The 24,723-nt window shown below is 38.2% G+C and overlaps 1 protein-coding gene across 7 annotated transcripts in view; it reads right to left on the bottom strand.

Moving 5' to 3' along the window:
* The window catches only part of CDH19 (cadherin 19), a 97,172-nt gene that overhangs the window by 7,335 nt on the left and 65,114 nt on the right, over positions 1–24,723 (bottom strand). For all 7 annotated transcript variants that reach the window (XM_039526780.1, XM_039526781.1, XM_039526784.1 and 4 more), the window contains 6 exons: positions 21,695–21,879; positions 20,076–20,329; positions 17,292–17,428; positions 9,461–9,582; positions 2,730–2,847; positions 183–434 (listed from right to left, as the gene is read on the bottom strand). In XM_039526780.1, coding sequence (XP_039382714.1) covers positions 183–434; positions 2,730–2,847; positions 9,461–9,582; positions 17,292–17,428; positions 20,076–20,329; positions 21,695–21,879 — 1,068 coding nt within the window. The remainder of the gene's footprint in view (positions 1–182; positions 435–2,729; positions 2,848–9,460; positions 9,583–17,291; positions 17,429–20,075; positions 20,330–21,694; positions 21,880–24,723) is intronic.

The raw sequence follows: 24,723 nt of genomic DNA, 5'->3' as shown, positions 1-24,723 counted from the left end.
GCAGTTACAAAGACATTTATTTTTTTTACTTGTAAACCAAACCGATTTGATTTATAATCAGTGAAACACAATAAATACAACAGCTTAAATAGCTCAGCCAATCCAAAGAACCTCTATTCAAATGATCAAGTCTAGCATATAGCAGAAGAGGGCAGTAGGACACATAAATATTTTTTTCTTACCTAATATTACTAGTATGCAGGCCAAAACTGCAACTAATGCTTCTATGCTGAGACCCATGGAAAACATGAAAGCTCCAAATCGACAAGACTGGGTACTAGCTTCAGTATCACAATCACAGACGCTGACAGTTAGGGTGTTTGTGCTGGTAAGTGAGGGGGTTCCATTGTCCACAATTAGGACTGGCAGGAAGAAAGAAAACTGCTCTTGTCGACTGAAGCCATTTTTTGCTGTAAAAATTCCAGCCGTGTTATCTAGAAGATAAAGTATCTGTATCAGATATTTGTCACTTTAACAAAAATAAATAAATAAAAAAACTGGCTATTAACTTATCCTTATTTGCAATCAATGACATTCTGAAAAGGTGCATGTCATTGGAGAGGAAAAAGAAGTGTGGGGAGAAATTCACTGATTTAAATGAGTGTTAAATCAGCAAAACCAGGTAAAATGCGGGGTGGTCTGAGTGGGATAGGCATTTCACTTTCGATAGATTAAAAAAGCATCAGTTACAATGCACCATGCAAATCAGCTTCCAGGGACAACTCATGACTGTTTATACAGCATATTTTTTTAGTAAATTAATATAAACATGGACCTAATACAAAGCCATTTATCCAAACCTTCTGTACTTTGGAATATTGATATGGTTCATCAAAACAACCCCCAGTTTTTGTTTTGTAAAACCAGCTTTTCAATGAAGTATGCAAAACAAATGAACAACCCTGCCCACCCCCACACACAAACATTCAGTTTTGTTTGTCCGCATGTCTGTGTTTGTTGGTAACCAAACCGGAAAAGGGCAAATTCTGCTCTAACATCGGTAGATCCAGAGTAACTCTATTTACTTCAGTGAAAGTACTCCAGATGTGATGGCAGACTTTGTTTTAATGTTCAAACCCGAAAGGGGAAAAAAAAACACCTAGCCCATATTCAAACTGATTAACTGATTCTTTGAAATGGACCCATGCAACCAGCTGCCATCCTATCCAGCTGCTTATAGAGCATATTGTATAACTGGCTAATCAAAAGGTTCAACATTCAAAGGACGGCTTTCTGATAGATGTGTGTGTGTGCAGGGGGAGACAGACAAACTTGGTTGTGAGCACCACAACCTCAAAACAGGAGCCAAGTGTGCTCCTGCTACTTTGGCCAGGGAACATTTCAGTTTAGAACAATGTTTCTCAAACTGGGGTCACCGCTTGTGTAGGGAAAGCCCTTGGGGGGACAGGCCAGTTTGTTTACCTGTCTTGTCCGCAGGTCCGGCCAATCACGGCTGCCACTAGCCGTGGTTCACTGCTGCAGGCCAATAGGAGCTGCTGGAAGTGGCGGCCAGTAAGTCCCTCGGCCCACGCTGCTTCCAGCAGCTCCCATTGGCCTACAGCGATGAACCATGGCCAGTGGGAGCCGCGATCGGCCGGACCTGCGGATGGGGCAGGAAAACAAACCAGGCTGTCCCCCCAGGAGCTTTCCCTACACAAGCGGCGACCTCAGTTTGAGAAACATTGGCTTAGAAACACTTTAACTATGTAGCTTGTTGGAAAAATATTTGGGGCAGGTGGCAGGAGGCAGGGGTGTTTGGTTCTGTGTGATTAGAAAGTTGGCAACGCTACATAGCATTCCACCTCCTGGCAGTGGGTCAGAGGTAAATGAGAACCAGGAATTTAAATACGTATTAAAACATTGCCTTTCCTTTTGGAGACATTAAGAAAACTAGTTTCCTATAGAGTAAACTTTCCAAAAGTTAGTCCCATTGATTTATTCACCTAGCCAGAACATTAAAATAATTAGCAAAGCCAATATAAGTAATGTGTATTTTAGTTGAGTTTAAAAAAGCTCTTCTGAGTCTCAGAAGACTGACTTTAACAGGTCATCTTTCCTGTAATATCACCAGCTGTTAAACTTAAGTTTTCCCTTCAGATTAGTTTTGATTGGTGACCATTCTTTTGAAGCATCTGGATCAATACCAAAATGGTCCAGCATTAGGATATGCAGAGAAGTCATTCATATCATGTCATCAGTAATCAATGCATACGGTTTTAAATGTAACAGGATGCAAAGTTACATAATGGTGAATTGTACTTCTGTTTATAATTCTATTTTTGCTGATCTGAGTAAAGGAGTGGACCCTTATTAACAGCATTTCTCTATTTTATTTGCAAAACATTCTTTTTTTTTCTCCCTTAACACCAACATGTGACAATTTAGGAGTTAAAGTTATGTCCCATAACACATGCTATATTTAACTATCTATTAAGTAATAGAAATCTATTTTTCTTGATTTTGTGCTAAGTATTTTTCTCTCTTCTGTAATACTATCTTTTGTTGATTAAAGTTATTTGGATTCTAAAAGAACTATTCTACATGAGGTTATTGAATTATTATTATTATTATTAAAATTTGCTCATGATAACTCTTTTGCCCTATTTCAAACTTAACACCAAACATTTCTCTATATGGGTGGACAAGTATACAAAAATGGTGATGTGATCACTATTAAAGCATGAATCTTTCATGAAGGGATTTTTAAAAAGCTACATGAATGACACTACCTTGATTATCTCTGACAGTAAAATTTGAGTTGTTTGTGGCCTCCCGAGCCAGAGTGAAGTAAAAATGATGGCCTTCTACTGAATCATCTTTATCCACTGCACTGATGGTCTGGATTAGCTGCAAACAAGCATTGATATACATGACTGTTTAAGAATAAACATGATTTACTTTCTTTTAACACAATACATGTCAGACATTATAATGAATTACTGAGGCTACAAATTTTACACCAAATAAATGTATATAATTGCAATCATGTTGAGGTTATTGGTTTTCTAATGTATTTTTAGTGTCCTGCCATTATGCCACTTGATTTTATGTTGATTTGAGGGAGATAAGCATTAAAGACGTAGGATAATGTAAATAGCTTCCAGAATCAAAATGCAAAGGGTAAATAAAGTTTTCATACGCAAACAAGAATCATATATACAATATTTTGCCCTTTCCTTTTTCCCGCAAGGTGAAAAATATATCATTCTCCATTTGAACCAACCCTCCAGTGCAAAAGCTATTTCCTTCCAGCCCACAAACACAGCAGCATCATTCAACTGATGTATTATAGTGGCAGTAAGTGAGAGATGGTGACAAATCCATGTGCTGAATTGTTGATTCTGGAAATTATGATAGACTGATTATGGAAGTTTTTGTTTTGGTTTTCAAGAAAACAAAATAGGCCTTATTTACAAACGTGTCAAAGCAGATTGTCATTTGCAAGCAAACAAAGTCAAAATTAACATCTTAGCTCTGAAAATAATATCTTCCATCTTCATGAATAAACAACCAAGTTGAAGTTAATATAATGAGCAATATTTCTGCTTGCAAAGAGCAAATATTTATCACTATTATCAGTTCAGTGAATCATGCATCATCAAGTACAACATTCAATGAAGATCGTCACAGAGCTCTATAAAAGCCAATTTGTTTCTTTCATTAGCAGAGACTGGTTTCTTAAAAGTATGTTTTAATTGGATAAGGACCCAAACCAAAAATCCAGACCTGAATCTTTGATACCTTGGAAAATCTCATGTCCATTTTGAATAACGTGACACTATTTTATCAGTCACTATGTCTTCATGTCGTATATGGATTTGAGCTCAGGACTACTCCAGTACACTAACTCCATTGAAACACAAGAAGCTGAGAGACTCCTCACTGTTTTTGGTTTTTTGTGGTTTTTTTCAGCCAATGGCACCTAACTGCCATTCTTTGAAAAATTGAAAAAAAACAAATATTTTACAAATATTTTCAGTTCAAAAAATAAATAAATAATTTTTTTTTTTTCTTTTAATAATAATGGAATAATCATGATATCTGTTTCTTGATATCTGCTTTTTTTGGAACTGCGAGGCAAAATGTGAAAGCAACAGGATTTGCTGCTGCTGCTGCTGTGGTGGCCCCCTTATTCTCTTCTTGTTCATGTGAGCATGTGCTTCCAGCATCTCATCTCTGTCCTATGGAGAAAGAGCCTAAAGAGAAGTCCTATGTAGCCTTATTGTGCCGCTGCTGCTAATGCATGCCTGCATCACACATCAACAAAAATCCAACATCACACCTCTTTCTTCCTTTCCTCCCATTCTCCAAGAGTAGAGTATCCCTGTCAATTCATAAATGAGAATAGGGGGAAAGAAGGAATGGAGATCATAGCCAGAAAGCTGCTTGAAAAAGAAACTAAATGAGAATTATTACAAGATTATCTTTTGAAAAGTGAATGTAATTGTCACAGACAGTGCAGAGAATGAAGAACTTTGCTTAAATTATGCTTATGCACACAACATAAGCAGGACAGGTCAGGCCAGCCAGCTTCTATCATGTATCTATTTCTAAATATGCTATACACTAAGTTTTTTTTTTCAGCAGTTTTATTTCAGCAATATTGATGGTAAACTGTATGGCTGTGTGTATTCAGCAAATATTTGCTTAAATTCAAAAGCAAATTACAATTTGTATTTTTAATTTGTGTTGTTCATGGTTGTTTGGTCATTTTTTTTCCATTTATTTTGAACTTTTTTCAGTTTAATGAAAAGTGAAATCAAGAAATTGAAAGTTGTTTGATTCTAAAACTGGTACCTGATTTATATCAATTATCATTATATTTATATTTACATGTTTATTTGTCATTCTATCATTTCCATATTTCATGATTATATAACTATATTCACAAGATAAGTAGTGTGCAAAGGAGCAGTAGTGTGACAGTCAGTCACAACTCAGGAGCATTCATTGAATTACACACATCACACAAACTATTAATTATATATTTGATTGTCAATTTAGATTGTTGTTATTTATTTGATGTAATTAGTAAGCTAATATTAAGTAACATCCAAAAACAAATCAAACCAAACATCACAAAAATCAATATCTTCAAATATCAAACAAATCAATCATTCTTCACTATTAATTCATGTATAGAAAGCTAGATAAATAAATAATGTATAAATAAATAATGTATAAATAAATATATTTTATTTTTTTTCCACGTATATATCTTTTATAACTTATTTCTTTAATGCTTTTTTTATAATAATAATAATAAATTAATGACTTTTGTTCTCGTTTTTGTGTGTTGTGTGTGTTTAAAAAAAAAGAAAAAAAAAAAAAGGGAAAAAAAAAAGGGGAAAAAGAGAAATCTTTATGCTATATGCATGTACCTTGTGAGTTTCATCCTAGAACTGAAGGAATACTGTCAAAATAAAGGAAGGAAAGGATTTTATCTTTATTTTATATTTTAATTTTTTTTTGTTATGTTTCATCATCTATATAAGTCTATAAGGATATTATATATGAGTATAACATCTCTCATTTTTTCTAATGATTTTTCTGAAAAAAAAAAATATAAAAAAAAAAAAATATAAAAAAAAAAAAACTCTCTTTTTTGTTTTGCATTACACCTGGGCACCCAGGTGCTGGCAGCAGTGCAGTCAGCAGCAGTGCAGACAGTCTGCAGCAGAAGGAGCTGACTCACTGCAAGTGAAGAATGTGTGAAAAATGTGATGAAAAAGATGTGAGAAAAATAAATAAGTTTTATAAGGTTGATTTTATAAGGTTGTATAAATCTAATTGCCTAAATTTGTGTGCCATATTTTGTTTAAAGCTCTAAGCTCTTAATAATCTAGGCCAATATTTGAAATTTTTTTTTGTTTTAACATCCATTTATTGTTTTTTTGTGTTCCCTAGAGATGTGGTTTTTTGGAGCAGGTTTTTCCAGCCCACTGAATTTCCACACAAAAGTTCAGCTCTTTTTGCCAAATTTGTTGCAGGTAGATGAAGCTGTCAGTCTGGGTAAACCATGGGCATGCCAGAAGTTTTGCTAAATGTTCACAACAAGTTATCCACTGTATTCATTGTCTGAAACTATTCACAAGTTGCATCCTTAAAATTCATTTAAATTATTTCCACTTTTGGACAACTCTTCTATGAGCACACTCTACCAGATCAGCCTCAACTATGTGGTCAGGAAAAGTTCACGCTTTAGCTAACCATAATTACAATACGACAACTTGGTCCATAGTACACACCCTCTCAAAATACCAGAAGCTGGACTCCCAGGCATCAGCAGATGCAGTTAGGGATATCCCCATTTCTCTTCCTCCCTGTTTTCTTATCACCGCTCTTTATGTGCTACTTGTACATGATCAATAGACATACCAAGGTAAAATAATAAATGTGGCCTTACCCATTAATTTCTTTCTCCTGATTTCAAAAATTATTTTAAAACATGGCTTGTTAGGAATGATCTATTTTTGCAAACTGCTCACTTTCAACCTGAATTACGTACATTAAGTTCTATATACAATTTGGTATTCTTTTGAGGGTGTGTGTGTGTGTGTGCAACAATTCATTTTATAGGGAGCTAATATCACATAAATTCTCTTCACTTGCACTGTAACTGCTGGCTATATTATTATATGCTAAGTAGTTGGGTAAATACATGGCTTTTTTCTGATCTCTAATTCAAAGTGCAGATTACATAGTCTCTGCTTTTGGATCCAATAAGTAAACTTACAAAGTAAATTACAACATCAAAGTCAGTTCATATACATTATAGGAATTCATGCACAGCAAATATACATTCGAGAAGACAGCACTAATTCAAAATGTAGGTGAACTCAGTGCAGCTTGTCTTCAGCTGAAATCTGCTTCTTGCCTGATATGAAGAAAGACTAGGAGTCACATCTAACTGGACACATTCTGGATACTCAACTCACTTACCCTATCCCAGAAAGTCATTTGATGTAGTACATTTAAAGCTCTCAAGCTGCAGTTTTGAGCTAGAGTCAATTCATTAATGCCCAGTAAGTAAGACTTGTTGGGCCAAATTCATTCTTGGTATGACATCTGTGGTCCTACACCAGGGATGTATTTGGTCCATTTTGCTTACTGGCCATTTCTATAGATTTTGGTATAGAATTCAACAGAGTTTGTAACTACTGTACTAAAAGCAATAAAGAAAAACTGTCACACTGTGGTCAACAAGTTCCTAAAATGGATGAGCCTATGATTTATATATATAGTTGTAAGGTCAAAGAGATCCAATGTGAATCCAAAGAGAATCCAGCAGCCTCATGGTTTACTAATATTATTCTATTAGATCTGATACTAGAAATAGCTATAATAGGATAGTATTTTATTTTATATAGCATCTTTCATGCTCAAGTTATTTTGAAAGTAATGGATTTAATACTGGTAGTGCAGTGAAAGTGGTTTCTCGATGTGCAAAAGGAAGCTGCCTTCCTGGCTACGATGCAGTTGATGTGTGGATTATAGGAAGGTGCAGAACTATAACATAAAATGGATAATGAAAAATCCACTCAAAACTTGATGGATGGATTTGGACCATAGCCAAAAATATCCATCTTCTTTTACATTCATTTTTATTGTCAAGCTATCTTTTCAGATGATAGTCCCAAGGACCCAAATTCAATTCTTTTATTTGAACCACTTCCAAGGGCTAAACCAAAGATATCTGTAACTCTCACAAGGAAACATAACATAAAGGATAAATGAGAGCAAAAGTAATTTGCTAAAAATAGACTGAGAACTTTTTAATAATCGAGGGAGAGGTTGGCAAAAAGAAAAGAAAATGTAATTCAAGGTTAGCATTGTTCTTGGATATAAGCTATAGTATCACCCCACTGTCTTTCAGTTTGGCTAAGCAAAAGGTCATTTTTATTTTATTTATTGTTATAGTTCCTTCGTTTTCTAAAATATGGCCATTTTATGATCTTGAATCATTCACAAATAATGTATTGGTATATGTTTGCTTTTTGTTTTCACTTACACACTGGACTGACGTCAACAATAAAATCCCCCAAATCCCACAGCATAAGGAACTTTCCCTCTTCAATAATTCCTCCCCATCCTGAAAAACCTGAGAATATAGGTAAGCTTTGCAGTGCACCATGAAAGTAAACAAACTCCAGCTCTGCCAGGCTAAGGAAGGAAGCAATTTCCAGAGGTAGGAGCCCCTCAGTGAAAATACCCCTCAACACCTTTTTCAGACATAAATAGGGGGGACGCTACCTCAAGCACTCCAACTTATCATGATGGCCCCATAAGCCCTGATCTACAATTGACAATGTGTGGACAACCCTGGGCCATCATAGTGTAAGTTGCGGAAAGATGGCCAAAAAGAGGGGTTGTAGTTGACTGACTGATCAAAGTCAACTGAAATCAATGGAAACCTTTCCACTGAGTTCAGTGGTCTGTCTGTCTATTTATCTGGAAAGCCTACAAAAAACAGTTTGTTAAAAGTAAAGGAAGGTAAAATGTATATTACACATCAGCCATAACAATCTCTTTCTTATACCATTAAGCTAAGTAAAACATCATAATCATTGACTGTGATAATTATGCATTTCAGTAACAATTTCTTATTATTCCTTCCAAGAGCATTTGGTGTTTAGCAAGTGACTTAACAAATCTGTTTTATAGTTTTCCCATTTGTAAAATATGGCAAGTATTATTTTCCTACTTCAGATAGGTATGGTGAGATTTCACTCATTAATTTGTATCATTATTTTCAGCAGTGCTTTTCTTCCTAGAGGATTCCAGAGCACTGTAAAAATTATATGCAAATTCAGAGATTTCTTCACTTACTCCTGAAAAGAAGTAATCTTTGGGGCAGAACACAACAGCAATTCATCAGCACACAACATTATTATGCAACAGTAGTAACTTCAGAAAAGGAAACAAATGTCATTTTGAATTATGAACAAATGAAAAAAATTATTGATCATATAAATCTTTGTTTGTACATTATATTATTTACTACAGTGGTATCATTGCATTTTTAGTTAAAGCATTAAAATATGCTAACAGGACCTGAAGGACTTCAATTTACTTCAATGGGCTTTTGATCAGGGTGCATAATTAAAGATTTAGACCTAACTGTATTCCAAAAGACAATGAATAATCCTCTCCAAATGGTATACACAATTGCAGCGAATCTCAGTCCCAATAGGATTTTGTCTCTGTGACATTAAACTGTATTAAAATTGTGGTGTTTTTTAACAGTTTCCTTCTCTACCTATCTAAGATTATGTTTCCTTGTTTGGTTTCCAGGGATATTGCTTTTATTGTAAAGAAATATTATACTCTATACTATTACCCTGCATTTGTAATATTGAAATAAAAAGGGTTAAAGCAAATAGCAATACCCTATGCCAAATGTCTTAGATCACTATAAAGGGAAACAATATGGTTACACAACAAATTTTCAGCCTCCTACCTGTCCAGATCTTGCATTTTCACACACATAAATCTCATAGTGTTTTGGGAATTCTGGAGCATGGTCATTAACATCAAGAACTTGAACATACACAGTTACTTCAGAAACTTGTTCTGGATTTCCTAAATAAAAGGAGGAAAGGACATTAAGAATCAATATTTACAGTCTAACCCACTGCATATTTTCAAGAAACAAGGCTATTCAAATTTTCTTTTAAGTGATGACAATCTTCAGCTGAGAAGGAAATCCTTACTGTTGCCCACAGATATTGTCCAAAATATTACATTGGGTATTCCAATCCATTGTGCTGTAAAATTATTTTAGCAAGGTAACACCTCTGATTATAAGATTGTATCCAAGAAGAATTTCTGATATTGTAAGTCATTTGGAGAAGCAGCCAAAATTGTAAAGCAGAATCTCTCTCTATTATTATTATTATTATTATTATTATTATTATTTTATTTTATTCTGTTAATTCATTGTCTAAAAAACACCTTCTCACAAACCACCATGTTTTTAAAAAAGGCAATTAACTTCAAAACTCTTTTTAATCATCCACAATGCTTTCTATATTAAATGTTGGATTTGTATTATGAATTGATTTATTTTTTAAAAGGAAGCTATGAGACCTGATACTACAAGCTGGTCAACAGTTGTACCAGCAGAGAGCTCCATAGAATATAACAGGGCTTTGCCCATGGAGAACACCGTAGAGTACTGGAGCCTTGGATGCCATTAGAGCTGGTCTTATTTGACATTTCATAAGTTTGGGCATAAACAAATTTCACCAAAATTCCCACTGTTTCAAACATATCCCGCCAGCTCTAGCCATAAACCAATCAGGATGGATGCACCATCCTCTGGTTCATGTCCACAGGTTGAGAAACTGTATTCTAGAGAAATGAGGCCTTGGGTAACAACATCTCCACAAGCCTCCAAGCACACAGATGGGTGCAGAAACCTGAATATTTCCAAACTTTCCCGAACTAGCACCTTTGTCTTCTGATTCAGCTTTGTTCAAAATATGCATACATATAAAAGGATGAACTCTTAGATCTTGTCTACATGAATACGTTGTACCATTTTAACTATATTGATACAACCCCCCCAGTGTGGATACAGTTATACTGGTGTAACTGTACTTATACCTTTTTCTGGTATGGAAAGGGGATTTAACTACACTTGTATAGGACATCTTTTATTGGTATATTTTCAAGGTTGTGATGCTTCCTGGGAGTAACTAGGGTTGTGAGACACCTCGCTACCACTTGCCATTAGCATGAGGAAACCTCATCTGTGCCTGCCATGTGTCAGTTCCCTGACTCCATAGGCCAAAGGAAACACAAGCATTCCCCTCCTAGTCAAAGCAGGATCTACTTTCCCCAAGTAGGTTAGTGATAGGCTTGCTACACCCCTCTGCGCATCTTCCTGGAGTGTCCAAGCCTTGGTCCATTAGAAACAGACTTCACAGATTTGCTGCTTCCCAAGTAGCAGCTTACAATTTTCCTCTTAGATCACAGTGCTCCTTAACACACAACACTTAGATATGTTCATAGTGAAACCAAGCAAAAGTTTATTTAACAAAAAGTAAAGATTCAAATGATAGCAAATAGAAATATTGGAAACAAATGATGATTACATATAAAATAAAATCATAATTCACATTCTGGAACTTAGATTTATTTAATTTCCCACTTTCATGTTTTAAAGATCAATGCTCACCCCAAAGACCTTGCAGTAATTTTCAACCAGGGTTGATCTTCCATTCATGAGATAAGTCACGATGCCAGTTTGCCTCCTCAGCGAAAGATGCCAGGGGGTACCTCTGCTCCCCCGAAACACTCCAACAATCCACTCTCTTTACTCGTAAATAATATTCCCTCCTGCTGCTTTATTTCTTCCTGTAAATATTCTCTCTCTTATATTTCACAATCTCTTGCTTCAAATTTTAGCTCAGTATGTAAATAGAACTATACTGTGAAGCAGACAATACACAATTCCCACCCAGTGAGATAGCGTCTATTACCCTCTGCCTAGAAGGAACTGGTATGAGGCATGTCACCATGTTTACCTAAACTCCAAGGCATTGAGAACATAATTTCCAGTATAGATACCCAACTCATTAGCTATTATCTATACATTCGTTTTGAGATAATTATGATGCCCAGTGAGCTACTGGCTCTCAGTAGAAATCTCACATGCCATACTTTTGTGAATTATTGTGCATATATTTGACCCAGGGGATCCCTGTAAAACTCCATGGACCTGCCTCCCATTCCCTCACCAGTTGGCACAAAGAAGTTCCTGGGTCACAGGGTACTGGTATAACTACTCCATTAAAAAAAATCAGACCCTAATCAAAATAGTTATACCGGTACACAATCTGTATGCAAATCAGATCTAGAAATATTCTTGTTCATTTATTAAAAGATTCACAGAATGTCTCCTATAGTCGATAAGAGCAGGGCAGTTGAGGGTGATCAACAAGTTTTGGAAGCACTCTTCACATTACTGGATCAAACCTCTACTGAGAGAAAGAGACGTACTCAAGAACATACATGTCACAGGCACTCTAATAAACATACCCACTTTGGCCCCAATACAGCAAAGCACTTGAGCACATAAATAGTCCCCCTGAAGTCAACAAGAATACTAACATGCTTAAAGCCAGGTGCTTTATTGGATCAGGAGCTTAAGCATAATATTTTCCAATGAATAGAACCATTGTAGTACATTCTTGTTGATGAATGGCACAACCTGGTCTGTCTATACAGCATGACTGATATTGGCAAGACCCTTCACAGTAGTTGGCAATGCAAACTGTTGTGTGCTAGCATAAGCTGCCTGCTGACTAGCCTTCCCAACAGGCTGCTTCCGCTACTCAGGAAAATGAGTCAAAAGGACCATAAAGATCAACAGCAAAATAAATAAATAAACAAACAAACAAATAAACAACCAATAACTATTTTTAAATGTGCAGCTCACTAGTTTCTTACAACAAACATTGGAATCTGAGCTGTCGACTTCTGAGTCTTCTGCAAAAGGGAATGGTATCAGAAATAACAACTGTAAATAAATCAGGTCAGATCTGTAACTGGTGAATAGAGGCCGAGCCCCATTGAAATCAATGGAGCTGGGGTGATTTATGGTAAGCCTTAATAGAAGGCATCAAAGTTCATGATAACTTTATATTAACCCTTTCATATCTTTCTTGAAATATTTCTTTTTGAGATGAAATTTCTCATGCTTAATGTTAATAAGAATTGATCAGGAATGCATTAATAAAATTGGTTGGACTAGTTTTTTTACATAATACAAGCATAGAAAAAAATCATCATGTATCTTAAAACAATTTTGACACTGCAGCCCTCACCCTATTTGCTACAGGTATGTGGTGAGGAGATTTGGCTGGGATGGCAGAGGAAATACATCTCTGGGTTCCTGGCTAGTTTCGGAGGGAATAGCAGCGCCTCCCACGCATCCCTCCTGACAGCTTCATGGGCAAAGCTTGAGTGGAGTAGGAAGATTTTAGTTCCTACCCTCAGAGCCTGATTGGCCCATTTATAGGCTGCGTGGGCATCTCATTGGCCTGCAAATGTGAGTGTGGGAAGTTTATATTGCTCCTCCTGGCCATGAACTACCATTCACACTTGTTTTCTTTCCCCAGTTAGTTATCCTTCCATGGGGTGTTTTTAGGTGTTTCACTGTTTTTACTGGTAGATTACCAACTTTACTCTGAACTTTTGGCCAGCACCATCCCACATTGCGGTTTGGCAGCTAGCCAGAACTAGCTAGCTAGCTAGTTCTCACCTTCCTCAGAGAACAGAAGAGTTTTCGCTTGAGAGGAAATACTGTACTATCGAGTTATTTGCCACAGCTGTGTAATAGATGTGTTGCTCATATCCATTCCAGACCCGCCCTCCTTCCCCACTGTCGGAGTAGCCGGCAAGAAGGAACTGAGGAGCGGATGGGTCGGCAGGGGTATATATTCAGTGCTATAGCGGCGCCACTCCAGGGGGCGCCCAGCCAACCCACCGAGTGTTGCTAGGGTAAAAATCTTCCGATGAACGTGCATGCGGCGCGCGCACACCTAACTGGAATGCATATGAGCAATCACTCGAAGAAGAACAATAAGTCATTTATACTCAACATAAGTAAGTAAAGGTACCTCAGTCATCACTATGTAAACCAAAACCAAAAAGGATTTCAAAGTAATTCATTGTTATTAACAGAATCTGTAAGAAAGAGAGTGAAACAAAGTTGTGACACTGCTGATTCATTGGGAAGAGTATGTGATGGATTGTAACAATTTAGTGAAGGCAGAGGGAGTGGGCATGCTTCAGAGTAGCACAGAAATGCACCACATCAGGGCTGAAAGAGGATGTCCATTATTGTCCAGAGTCATTCCAGAGCCAGAAATAGTGTGAAAGAGAAGAGCAATATGGGTAAAACTTCCCAGAATCTTCTCTGTTGTTGTGACTGACTGGAGTCATCCAATGTGTTGGCAGTGGCATTTTTTATCAGACTGGAAGGAGTGAGGTAGTGTGTGTGTGTTTGTAATAGGAAGCAAACAGAACAGTGTTGGGCTAAAAGCATTAATTAAAATGAGAAACAAAGAAAATGTTACAGATGAAATCCTGGCCTGACTGAAGTCAATGGCAAAATTCCCACTGACTATTATAGGGCCAGGTTTTCACGCTGAGTATTGGGCTGGAGGGAGTGGAGAGTGTTTCAAAGATAGAAGAGTGATTTAAATGGAAAAAAATGTATTTGGAATTATAGGAAGATGCCCAAACTTAGTTCGAGTAGCTTGGCTTTTAGGAGTACTGAGCACCCAGCAGCTCCTATTGACTTCAATGGGAGCTGCTGGTTACTCAGCCTTTTTGAAAATCAGGCTACACATTTAGGGGCCTAACTATGAACTTAGAAACATATCTGTAAGCATCCATTTTTTAAAATATTGACCTAAATAATTATACTGTGTATTGAATCAGGTAGTGAAATGTGAACATTGCTGGGAGAAATACATGAAAGTGCACCATCAGGGAAAATAATTCCTTGGAAACCTAAAAGACAAAAAGAGAGAAACAAGGCAGTGAGTATTTCCCCCTAACAATAAGCTCACTTGTAAATAAAATTTAAATGGAAAAAAAATCAGATCACTTACTTGATTAAGCTGAGCCAGGTTGTGACTGTGTGTTCTCCCACCTCATTTCCTAGCGGAGATGAGCAGGAAGGAAGTATCGAATGGTAATGCTAAAAGGTAAAAATATAAAAGAACTGTATATAAATTGAAAGGCTAATCGATAAAATCACACTTATCAGACAAAACTGGAGTGGTGAGTTAAATCCTTTACCTTCCACGCTTAAGAGCTGAAGAGAGTTGTGAGTTCTGAAGTTGAGTATAAAAGGTGTGGTGTGCTGAACTATTCAGGGCAAATGGTCCTTTCTGCTATCTCTTACTGGTAACTACTTAGAGCTGGTAGTGAACCACACCTCTGGACATCCAAAGAAATAACAAATTAGAGTCAAAGTTGTCTCATGTTTCAGTCAGCTGTTACCATCAGAAGTACTTGATGGAGATTTATACTTCAATTGACAGAAATAGGAGGCAGAAAACATTTTGGCCCCTAAGGATCTTCCTTTTGTGAATGAACAAATCACCTTCAAGTCAGTCTGGTGGCTCAAGTTTTCTTGTTCTGTTTGCATTATGAGAGTGCTAGTATTTCTGGTTTGGATTGTGTACTCTATGTAGGCAGATTAACATCTATCAAGAGACAGAAAATACTGGGCTTGATTCGGTCTTGAGTTGGAGCTCCACTCAGTGCAGGATGGAGGAAGGGTCATTAAGCAGCTGGTTCTGGCTCTGAGAATCTCAAGGTCAGACCTGGCACAAGTAGACAAACCATATGTTGTGCCACTGATGCACGCTCCTTAATGCAACTAATATCAGTGGAGGATTGCCGTGGAATTCGTCCCTGTGCTCTTCAGCCCCCTATACTGAGAAATGGTGGGCAATGGAGGCCTGACTATGGTGCAGATGCCAGGACACTTATGGGATTTGAAGCTGGATTTATGCCACCTGGTTGGTGCAAAGAGGCTGTAACCATACATGGCCCATATGGGATGAAATCCGGGTTCCACTGTCATTAATGGTAGTTTTGCCATTGGCATCAATGGAGCCAAAATTTCCCCCGTAATTTCTTTGTTTTTCAAGAAAAGATTGCTAAGTACACAGGATAGACATGATGATTATATTTCAGGTGTTCAATGTTATTGATTGATAAAGTAAATCATCTTCAAGCATATCCAAACCAATGTGAAACACCTTTAATACCTCTGGATATCATCCTATTAAATGGTGACAATATTATCATTGAAGAGCTGGAGAATAAATATAGCAAAATGAGAAGGGCTCCCTCCTCTTACAACACATATCTTAATATTTCTTGACATTGAAACCCTTGGCATTTCTTCTGGTTCAGGAGACATTTATTCAATTGTAACATCTGGTTCTCTCCCTTTTTAGTGTTTAGCTAATCAGAAAAGTCACAATCCTAGACTGAAGTCATCCTGCAATGTTTCCATAGACCTATTCAAGGTATGACAAAAATATCCCAGAGGTGCTTTCCATTCCACCATATCACCCGCCAGCTGTCCAACAAAGTGAAAAAGAAGATACATTTGTGTTTAAAAACTCACAGATAAACCAAGAAGTCAAACAAGACTATCAATTCAAAAATATAAAATGAGGATTGCAGTAAATATTGCTACCAACTTCACTATATTAAGCTCACTATTGCATCTACTGTTCTGATATATATATATATATATATATATATATATATAGATATAGATATATATAGATATAGATATATATAGATATATATAGATATAGATATATATATATATGCTTTCTTATGGGGAATATATTGTATTAACATATTTCTAAAGGTTGTCTCTGTCACTGGAGAGAAGAAGCTGGTCCAATAAAAGATATTACCTCACCCATCTTGTCTTACTCATATTTCTAAATAGTCATCATAAAAAAACAAATTTATATGACACAATGTCTAAATCATATGCTAGTTGTTAAAAATGCATGCCAATAAGTAGCTGATCCATTGATATCCTTCTATTTTGTTGACCTTTTCTCTTCCTGTGGATGATGTGATTAATTTTAACTAGGAAAAAACACATTTTGTCACATCCAGTTCCAAATTAGCAGGCAAGCATTTTCCATAATGTTGTCCCAAAGATAGGGCAGCTGGATAACTGAAAGCACAAACAGAAGCAATTTGCATTTGACTTTCAGACAAAACTGACAGGTGAAATCTATATAAAGGATGCTTCCCAGATTTAATTGTCACTGTAGAGAAGTCTAGCTGATTTAGTCCCGACATTAACCATTAATTTGAAATACAGGTTTCTGACTGGTGTTAAATTAGACCCTAGCTAATTTTATACTAGTCAAAAATCTGGTGTGAAATTAACCAGGGTCTAATTTAACATAAGATCTTGCACCAGGGGAGCAATTCATATGCTTCAGCATAACCTGAAAGTGTTAGAGTCTCCATCTCATTACAATTTCTTCTTTTTCTTCTTTTTTTATAAGGTCATCTTTTATGAAAGAGCACAAGACCTTGGAGCTCAAAAACATCCTGCTTCCACTGAACTCATCATTTTAATAATGCTCCTTAATGTAACAAGAAACAGCAATATAGTGAGAAAGTACCATGTATTCTCCATTTAAAAGAAGGGATGTTCAGATAATAATTACACTAAGTGCATGCAGGATATAAAACATAGTGTTCCTTAAATTCTTACTCACTCATTTCTGTGGCTGTAACAGTTATGTTGTGCCAAGCAGCTGTCTCTCGGTCCAGAAGCTTAGTTATAATGATTGTTCCATTGTGTGCATTGATGCTGAACAATCTCTTTAAATACGTGCTGTGGACAATAGAATACCTACACCAAAAAAAAAAGTAAAGAGATTGCCTAATACTGAAATGTTCCATCTGAAACAAGGACATATAAAGCTATTGTCAGTCGAGAAAACAGCTGTGGATATGTACATGTAAATGTGTGCAGCAGCAACTTAGAAATTATGAAAAACGTACACTTATAAACATTTAAAATTCACTGCTGCCAAGATCAAAGCTCTTCTTTTCATAAAACTAAATATGCCTCAGATCTATATTAATGTGAACTGAATCTAAAATGCATTATTCATTCTTATTTCTAAGTCGGTCTCACAGCAGGTGAATGACTTGGTTGAAAAGAAACAGCAAAAATTCCACTTGTGAAATGAATAACACTGGCAACTAAGTAGAGGTATAATAGTAAATCTATTTTATTGTTGCTGACATGTTATGATGTCGAAGGAATGAGCATTAGGGAAAAAGAGAGGCATCTGACTATCTATAACAAGATGTCTGCTAACCCCAGGTACAAAATCCAAAAGTGAGAAATGATTGTAACGAGCCCAACTTGGAGCTCTACCACAACAGCCATCATTTGAAAAGGTCTGCATGCCATGTTCATATACACACATACAAAATGCAGGGGGAATGATAGTTAAATTCTTATCATCGGCCACATATGTGTGACTATGAGAAAAGCAGAGCGTGAAGTCAAATATATAAATTAGAATGGCAGAGATTTTTAAATTATTGGATTTTTTTTTTAAAAAAGATAAAACTAAATGTGTGGCTTTATTCATAAGGCACAATAGGTGGCTATTTCTTGGATGTGAAATTTGCGCAAACTCAGAAAGTCTGCATTGGTCCTGTTCAGAATACCCGTACTTAACAATTCCCTCTTGTTCTCCAGCTTTCATTTTGCTTGATAAAGCCTTTATATTGCAAATTGACACTTAGGACTCCTCTCTGATAGCCCTTACTAAATGCCAGTGGCTGGATGACTCTCTAACTTTTAATTTATAGTTACCATGCAGCCTGTGTGAAAATCAGCAAAATATTAAATCCAATAACTACCATAATAGATTGTCATCTGTTCATTTCAGTTTAGCAAGAGGCTTGTCAATGTCTCCTTTATAAACTCTTATTTCAGGGATTTATAACTCAGCTTCCAACATATTTCATTTGAGAGTATCCTCTCAACCCCCCTCCCCACACAATCTTTTCTTGTTGTTGTTTCTGTTTTTTTTTTCTGATTTCAGACTTTTGTTTGTTTTAAATATACTTTATTAATTATAACATATACTGCTGTTTGCAAACTGGTGTCCATAATGGCAATCAGGCCTGGTTTTGTTTTGTTTTGTTTTTGTATGATAAGAAAACACTGACAGCTGAGTTATTGTTGAATAACTGGCTGCATATGCATATACTTTCCCCAGAACATACATATATATGTTTTAAAATCATAGTTAATGCATGCTGGGAAATGAAATGTTCCATCTTAAAGGAAGTCTATGGTGCAATAAACCTGCTTAAAAACATTGCTGGATTGGGGCAATAGATACACATGTACATCACAGCAACCCCTAGAGAAATATTTTATTTTGAAAAAATATACTATACAAATGTTATAAATATTCACAGTATTTACATGTTTTGGTACAGATGCTATAATTCTCTAAGCAAAAAAAACAAGCGTTTTGAAAAATTCTGTACATGTTGTACTTTGTTAACTTAATTTTACCCCAGGATAAGTCAATATAATAGGAAACTAGTATTTAAAAAGACAAAAATTTTGGAAATCTATAGTCTATTGAAGCATAGATGATAATAGAGTATGTCAGCTACTAAGAATTTGAAAATTTAATCCATACTAGTGGATTATTTTGTACCAAACTAGTTTATCCTGTACCTTAGTTTGTCTAAATTAAGTGGTGTTCAATGGTGTCATAAATAAATCAGATGCTAAAGATGAATCAATTGTGTCCTGCTGTAAGATACAGTGAAACTATTTTGTGAAATACATAGTTTGTAGAATCATTGACTACAACATTTCACTATGGGGAAAATACCAGTCCTTGAAAGCTGAAAGAGAAGGGAATGGGTACAATTATGTTACACAGAGCTGGCCCGATCCCGGTTGTGGGAGTGGACACTTTTCCTACCCAAGTCTAAAACAGCACTGCACTACAATATTTCCCTCTGTAAAGGAAATTTTGTGGAGCAGACTGGAGTAGGGATAGGGGCATAGCCAGTGGATCAATAATTATACAGAACATAGTGACATCTGTGCTACTGCAGACCTGAGGTTTTAGCTGTGGACATGGCACCACAGTTCTGCTGTTGCTCCATATCCTGTACTGGGCCACTATTTGTTCTATTTTTCCATCCACTGAGTAGTATGAAGAATTGATTTACAAACCCCATTTATTCAGGCTTTGTACAGGGGTCAGGATTAAGCCCAGAGGGGAGGAAGTGACATTTTACTATTCCAGACTATTTGCTTTAAGGATATCCAGGCTATCACAACGTGGGTGAACTTTAGCTCATTCGTGAAGCACAGACCTGTGGAATGGAAAAGAGTCCCCTGGAATTTTTCTCACTTAAATAGTCTGGGGGCCCCTTTGAAAATCTCAGCCCTGGTTTTTAAATCACTTCCTCCTAGCATACCTATTTACATTTTACATCAAGTGTACCTGATGGGACTGTTGGCATTGTCTGGATCTCTGGCAGTTATAGCACCAACAAAGGAGCCATTTGTGGCCCCTTCAGCGATTTCCATCACATAGTTTTGTGAGGTGAAAACTGGAGGCTCATCAGCATCTTCCACACTGATCTTGATAATGGTTGTGTCTTCAAAGGGCCCTTCTTTCATAAAATGGTCATCCATTTGCCTGTTGATAGCTTTTACTCTAACACTATATCTCCTTTTGCTCTCAAAATCCACTCTCTGTAGACAAACAAAGTTGGAAGTGGAATATTTCTTTTTTTTTTTTTTAGAATTTGAAAATTAATAATACATTAATGACTGATGTAAGATTAAAGACAAGAAATAGTGGTACACTTCTTTTGGGAATGGTTTAAAAGCAGTTACACACACATATGTACACATTGCAATAACAGTTTAATTATTAATCTGTGCCTTACTTTAGTTTGCTTTCACTATTAAGGATTGATTTCGTTGGCTTGCTCTGATGTTATGATTTAATAGTATTATAATGGATACCTTACTTTACTTTGTCACTTATGTTTAATGTAGGTTATGCTCTTAATGCCTTTATTTCACATGTAGAGTTAACACTATACAATACAGCATATAAATTTTCATGTAGATTAAAGGGAATTAATTAACTTTCAGATGTTCAAACTGAGTTTATTACAATTTAGTCTTCAGAAAAAATAACTCTGCCTCCCCTTTAAAAAAAAAACAAATGAAAATAACTCACTGACCACACTGTCTGTCATATCATTTGTTTAGTCAGGATTAGTAATACAAACTACAACAGGAAATATTAGCTAAAGAGCTTCCTTTCCTTGTAACTGTTCCAAACGGGCAAAAGATAGCAACATGAAATTCTTTAATCTCCCATACTTCACTGAAGTGCTGACATTGTCTGAGAAAATACCCTGTGCTCTCTAGCTCCATCACAGAATATTTTTTGACTTTCCATACCATAAGAACATAGGTAACCAATTGAATGAACTTTCTGTCTTTTCCCTCCCCTGCAAGGTTTAAAATGAAGCCTTGTAATCAGTTCAGTTCTAGTAGCTAACCCTTTTTCTCCCTATGTGATTCTAAAAAAAGTCCCATATACAACTGAAGCTTCCTGAGTGTGTTTCACTAAAGAAATCAAAACACTTTTCACTAATACACAGAAGTACCTTCCATCTCAAGATCTTAACATTCTTTACTAACAGTGTGTTATGCCTCAGAACACTCCGCTCCTATTATTCTTCCCATTTTACAGGTGGGGAAACAAGGCACATATTGGCTAAGACATTTTCCCACAATCACATAAGGAGACAAGTGCAAAGCTGGGAATAAAACCCAGATATCCTGACCCCGATTGCTTGAGCCACAAACCAAAAATATCAATTTACTTTCTAAGCTAGTGAGGTTGTTTTTTTCCCCAACACCATTCCAGATCCCTTTTTTCCACTCAGATTATTAGTGCTTAAAGAAGCCAGATAGAAAAAAACAACATGGAAACAACAACATGAAGTGTTGTTGTTTTAGTAGCAGTTGTTGTTATTATTTTACTATTTTAAAACATTAATGATATGTTTCATTTTAATGTTTTTTTTAATGTCTCACCTCTTTTAATTTAACAATTCCTTCTTGGGTCTCATTGTTAGTAATGATGTCAAAAACAAGTGATTCCTCTCCTTCGATGACATAATCCATGGCTGCATTCTCCCCTATGTCACTGTCCTCTGCCATGATTTTGCCTATGGTAGAGCCCACTGGTGCTGCCTCAGAGATATTCATGTAGTAGAACTCTTAAAGAAACAGCCAAATACCATCACATTAAACTTTGTCAACTTTGTCAATTATCTATAACAGTTGAAAACAGTGGTGTGGAACCTGTGGCCTGGGGAATAGTAGTTGCCTTTGAAACACTCACCTGAGGCCATGGGGGGGGGTGACTATTTAAGAAAAAAATGTTTGCCTGAATATAAATTGAAAATATGTTTCCTGAGCTGGGTAATGTGAGTATCAAAGGGAAGTGTTTGAATCAACCTCATTCCTGTGAGGAGGCACTAGGGGGCAGCACCTCCATAACTGCATCACAACTGCTCCCCTGCTGCCTGAGAAACAGCTCTCAGGTGAGCTAGGAGCCCTCTGAGCAGATACTGTCATATTCCTGCTACAGCTGCTCAGCAGTGACCCTACTGGTAGCCTGCTACTTTGCAGGGATAGAGGTAGGGTATCAGGATAAGGCCCTGGTGCCGCACCTGCTCGATATTCCTGACACCCTAATGAGCCAGCTAGGCTGCCTAATGGACTGCCCTGCCCTGTCCTGCCCTGCCCTGGTCGTCTGAGGAAGCCAGCAGGCCAGTTCTTAAGCTCAGAAGCTGCAGTAGCTCACTGGCTGCTCAACGGCAGGGGTGGCTCTATGTTTTTTGCCGCCCCAAGCACGGCAGTCAGGCGGCCTTTGATGGCACACCTGCGGGCGGTCAGGTGGTCACGCGGATTTGGTGGCATTTCTGTGGGTGATCTGCCAGTCCCGTGCCTTTGGGGCAAGGACCGGCAGACCTCCCACAGAAACGCCACCGAAGGCTGCCTGATTGCCACCCTCACAGCGACCGGCATGCCACCCCCCACTTGCAGCCCAAGGCACGCACTTGCTGTGCAGGTGCCTGGAGTTGTCACTGCTCAATGCCCACATCCTCTGTGCCTCCACTGGACTGCCCTCAGAAACGCCGCTGAAGGCCACCTGACTGCCGTGCTTGGGGCAGCAAAAAACATAGAGCCGCTCCTGCCTGTCTCCTGATAATCTGGTTCCAACCCTCGGCTGTGATTCCTGACTGCAACTGTGTCTCAACCCTGAGCTCTGGCATTCAGACTCTGATTCCCATTCTGAACTTCAGCCTTGCTTCTTGGTTCTGTCTCTGTCTCGATCCTTGTCTCTGGTATTTGGACACCGACCACGAAGCCAGACTGCCTACAACCCATTCTCCTGACAGTGTGAGCAGCCTGAAACTAAAACAGAGGGAAACTGGGCTGACAAGGGGTCCAGACCACTGGGTAGTATGGATCCCTCCCCAGCCAACCTTTCCCTGCCAGAGATAGGGGTTGCCTTACAGACCCTGGAGACCCAAGTTGCTAACCTGCAGGCCAACGTCACTGTCCTGCAGGCACAGAATGTAGCACTGCACAGGCAGGCAATGCCACCCCTGACTCTGCCTCCCACTTGGTGTGAGCCAAAGATTCTCCTGCCTGATAAGTTTAACGGTGATCGGGGCGTGGTTCAGGGGATTCTCAGTCTATGCTGGCTCCTCTTTCTACTGTGCCTGCAGTCATTCCCCACTGATCAATTCAGGATGCAGCTGATTCTCAGTTTGCTGACTAGGGAGGTTCTGACATGGACGTCCCCACTCCTAGAGAAAGCAAGCCCAGTCCTGGGCCAGCTTGAAAACTTCATTCAACCATGGATGTGGATCCTCAGTGACCCTGATCATAAGTGTACAGCCGAGACCACCCTTGGAGCGTTGCACCAGGACCTTGGCCTGTGCTGCGGAGTTCTCCTGTTTGGTAGCAGACACTGAATGGAATGAGACTTCACAGCACTATCATTTCCACATCAATCTGAATGATGACATCAAGAAGAGTTGGCACAAGTGGACACTCCACAGACTCTGGCTGCCTTGATTGACCTAAGGATAAAGACTGTCAACCATCTGATGGAACGCTGCCAAGAAAGGTCAGCTTCCTGACTCCTGCCAGCCCTGCCATCTCTGGCTCACCAACCTTCAGCACCTTCCTCACAGCCCATCCCACACAACTCAATGCAGAGAAAAAGCAGCGTTGGGCATTGGGGCGATGCCTATACTGTCGAAGACCAGGACACTTTGTGTCGGGCTGCCCTGCTAAGGTCCAATTGTTACCCTGGTCAGGGAATGCCAAACCCCAGCCACCGATAGCAGGGTCTGGGTTGGGGTGTTGCTCTCTGCCTCTCACTGGTACCCAACATTAGTATATGTCTGCTGGTATCTTGGCAATGAGCAGGCAGGTCCCAACATATCTCCAGCTTCCTCTACAAGTCTGAAACCTCTCCATCTCTGAGGTCCACCTGCAATCACTTGTGGATTTTAGTGTCTCAGGTAACTTCATGGATCAGGACTTTGCATGAATACACCAGATTCCCACCCAACGCAAGGACACCGTGGAGTTGGCGGAGTCTATTGATGGCTTGCTTCTTTCATCAGGCCTGGTTACCCATTACTGAATCACATCCATACCCTGGATCTGTTCTGGACATTTCACAGAAACCAGGCCTGGGGGTACCTAGAAGATGCCTTTAAGGAGAGAGGTACTGTTAGAGTAAGTCTCTGTAGCTGCAGCTGCACCTACTCAGCACTCCTGACACCCTAACAAGCCAGTTGGGCTGCCTGATGGACTGCCTTGCCTGATTTGTTGAGGAAGCCAACAGGCCAGTTCTTAAGCTCAGCAGCAGCAGTAATTCACTGGCTGCTCAACACCCACACCCTCTCTCCCTCTCAATGCTTGTCTCTTGCCAAGCCTTGCTCCTCCTCCACTCCTCCACAGCTCCAGTCCAGATCCTGCCCTGCAGCAAGCCTTGTTCCCCTCCTGTCCCCTTCTTGTTTCAGAACCAATCCTGC

Source organism: Mauremys reevesii, linkage group 2 (genome assembly GCF_016161935.1).
Source record: "Mauremys reevesii isolate NIE-2019 linkage group 2, ASM1616193v1, whole genome shotgun sequence".
In the NCBI taxonomy this organism is placed as follows: domain Eukaryota; kingdom Metazoa; phylum Chordata; order Testudines; family Geoemydidae; genus Mauremys; species Mauremys reevesii.
The sequence above is the reverse complement of the archived record's forward strand: the minus strand, read 5'-3'. Positions and strand labels throughout refer to the sequence as shown.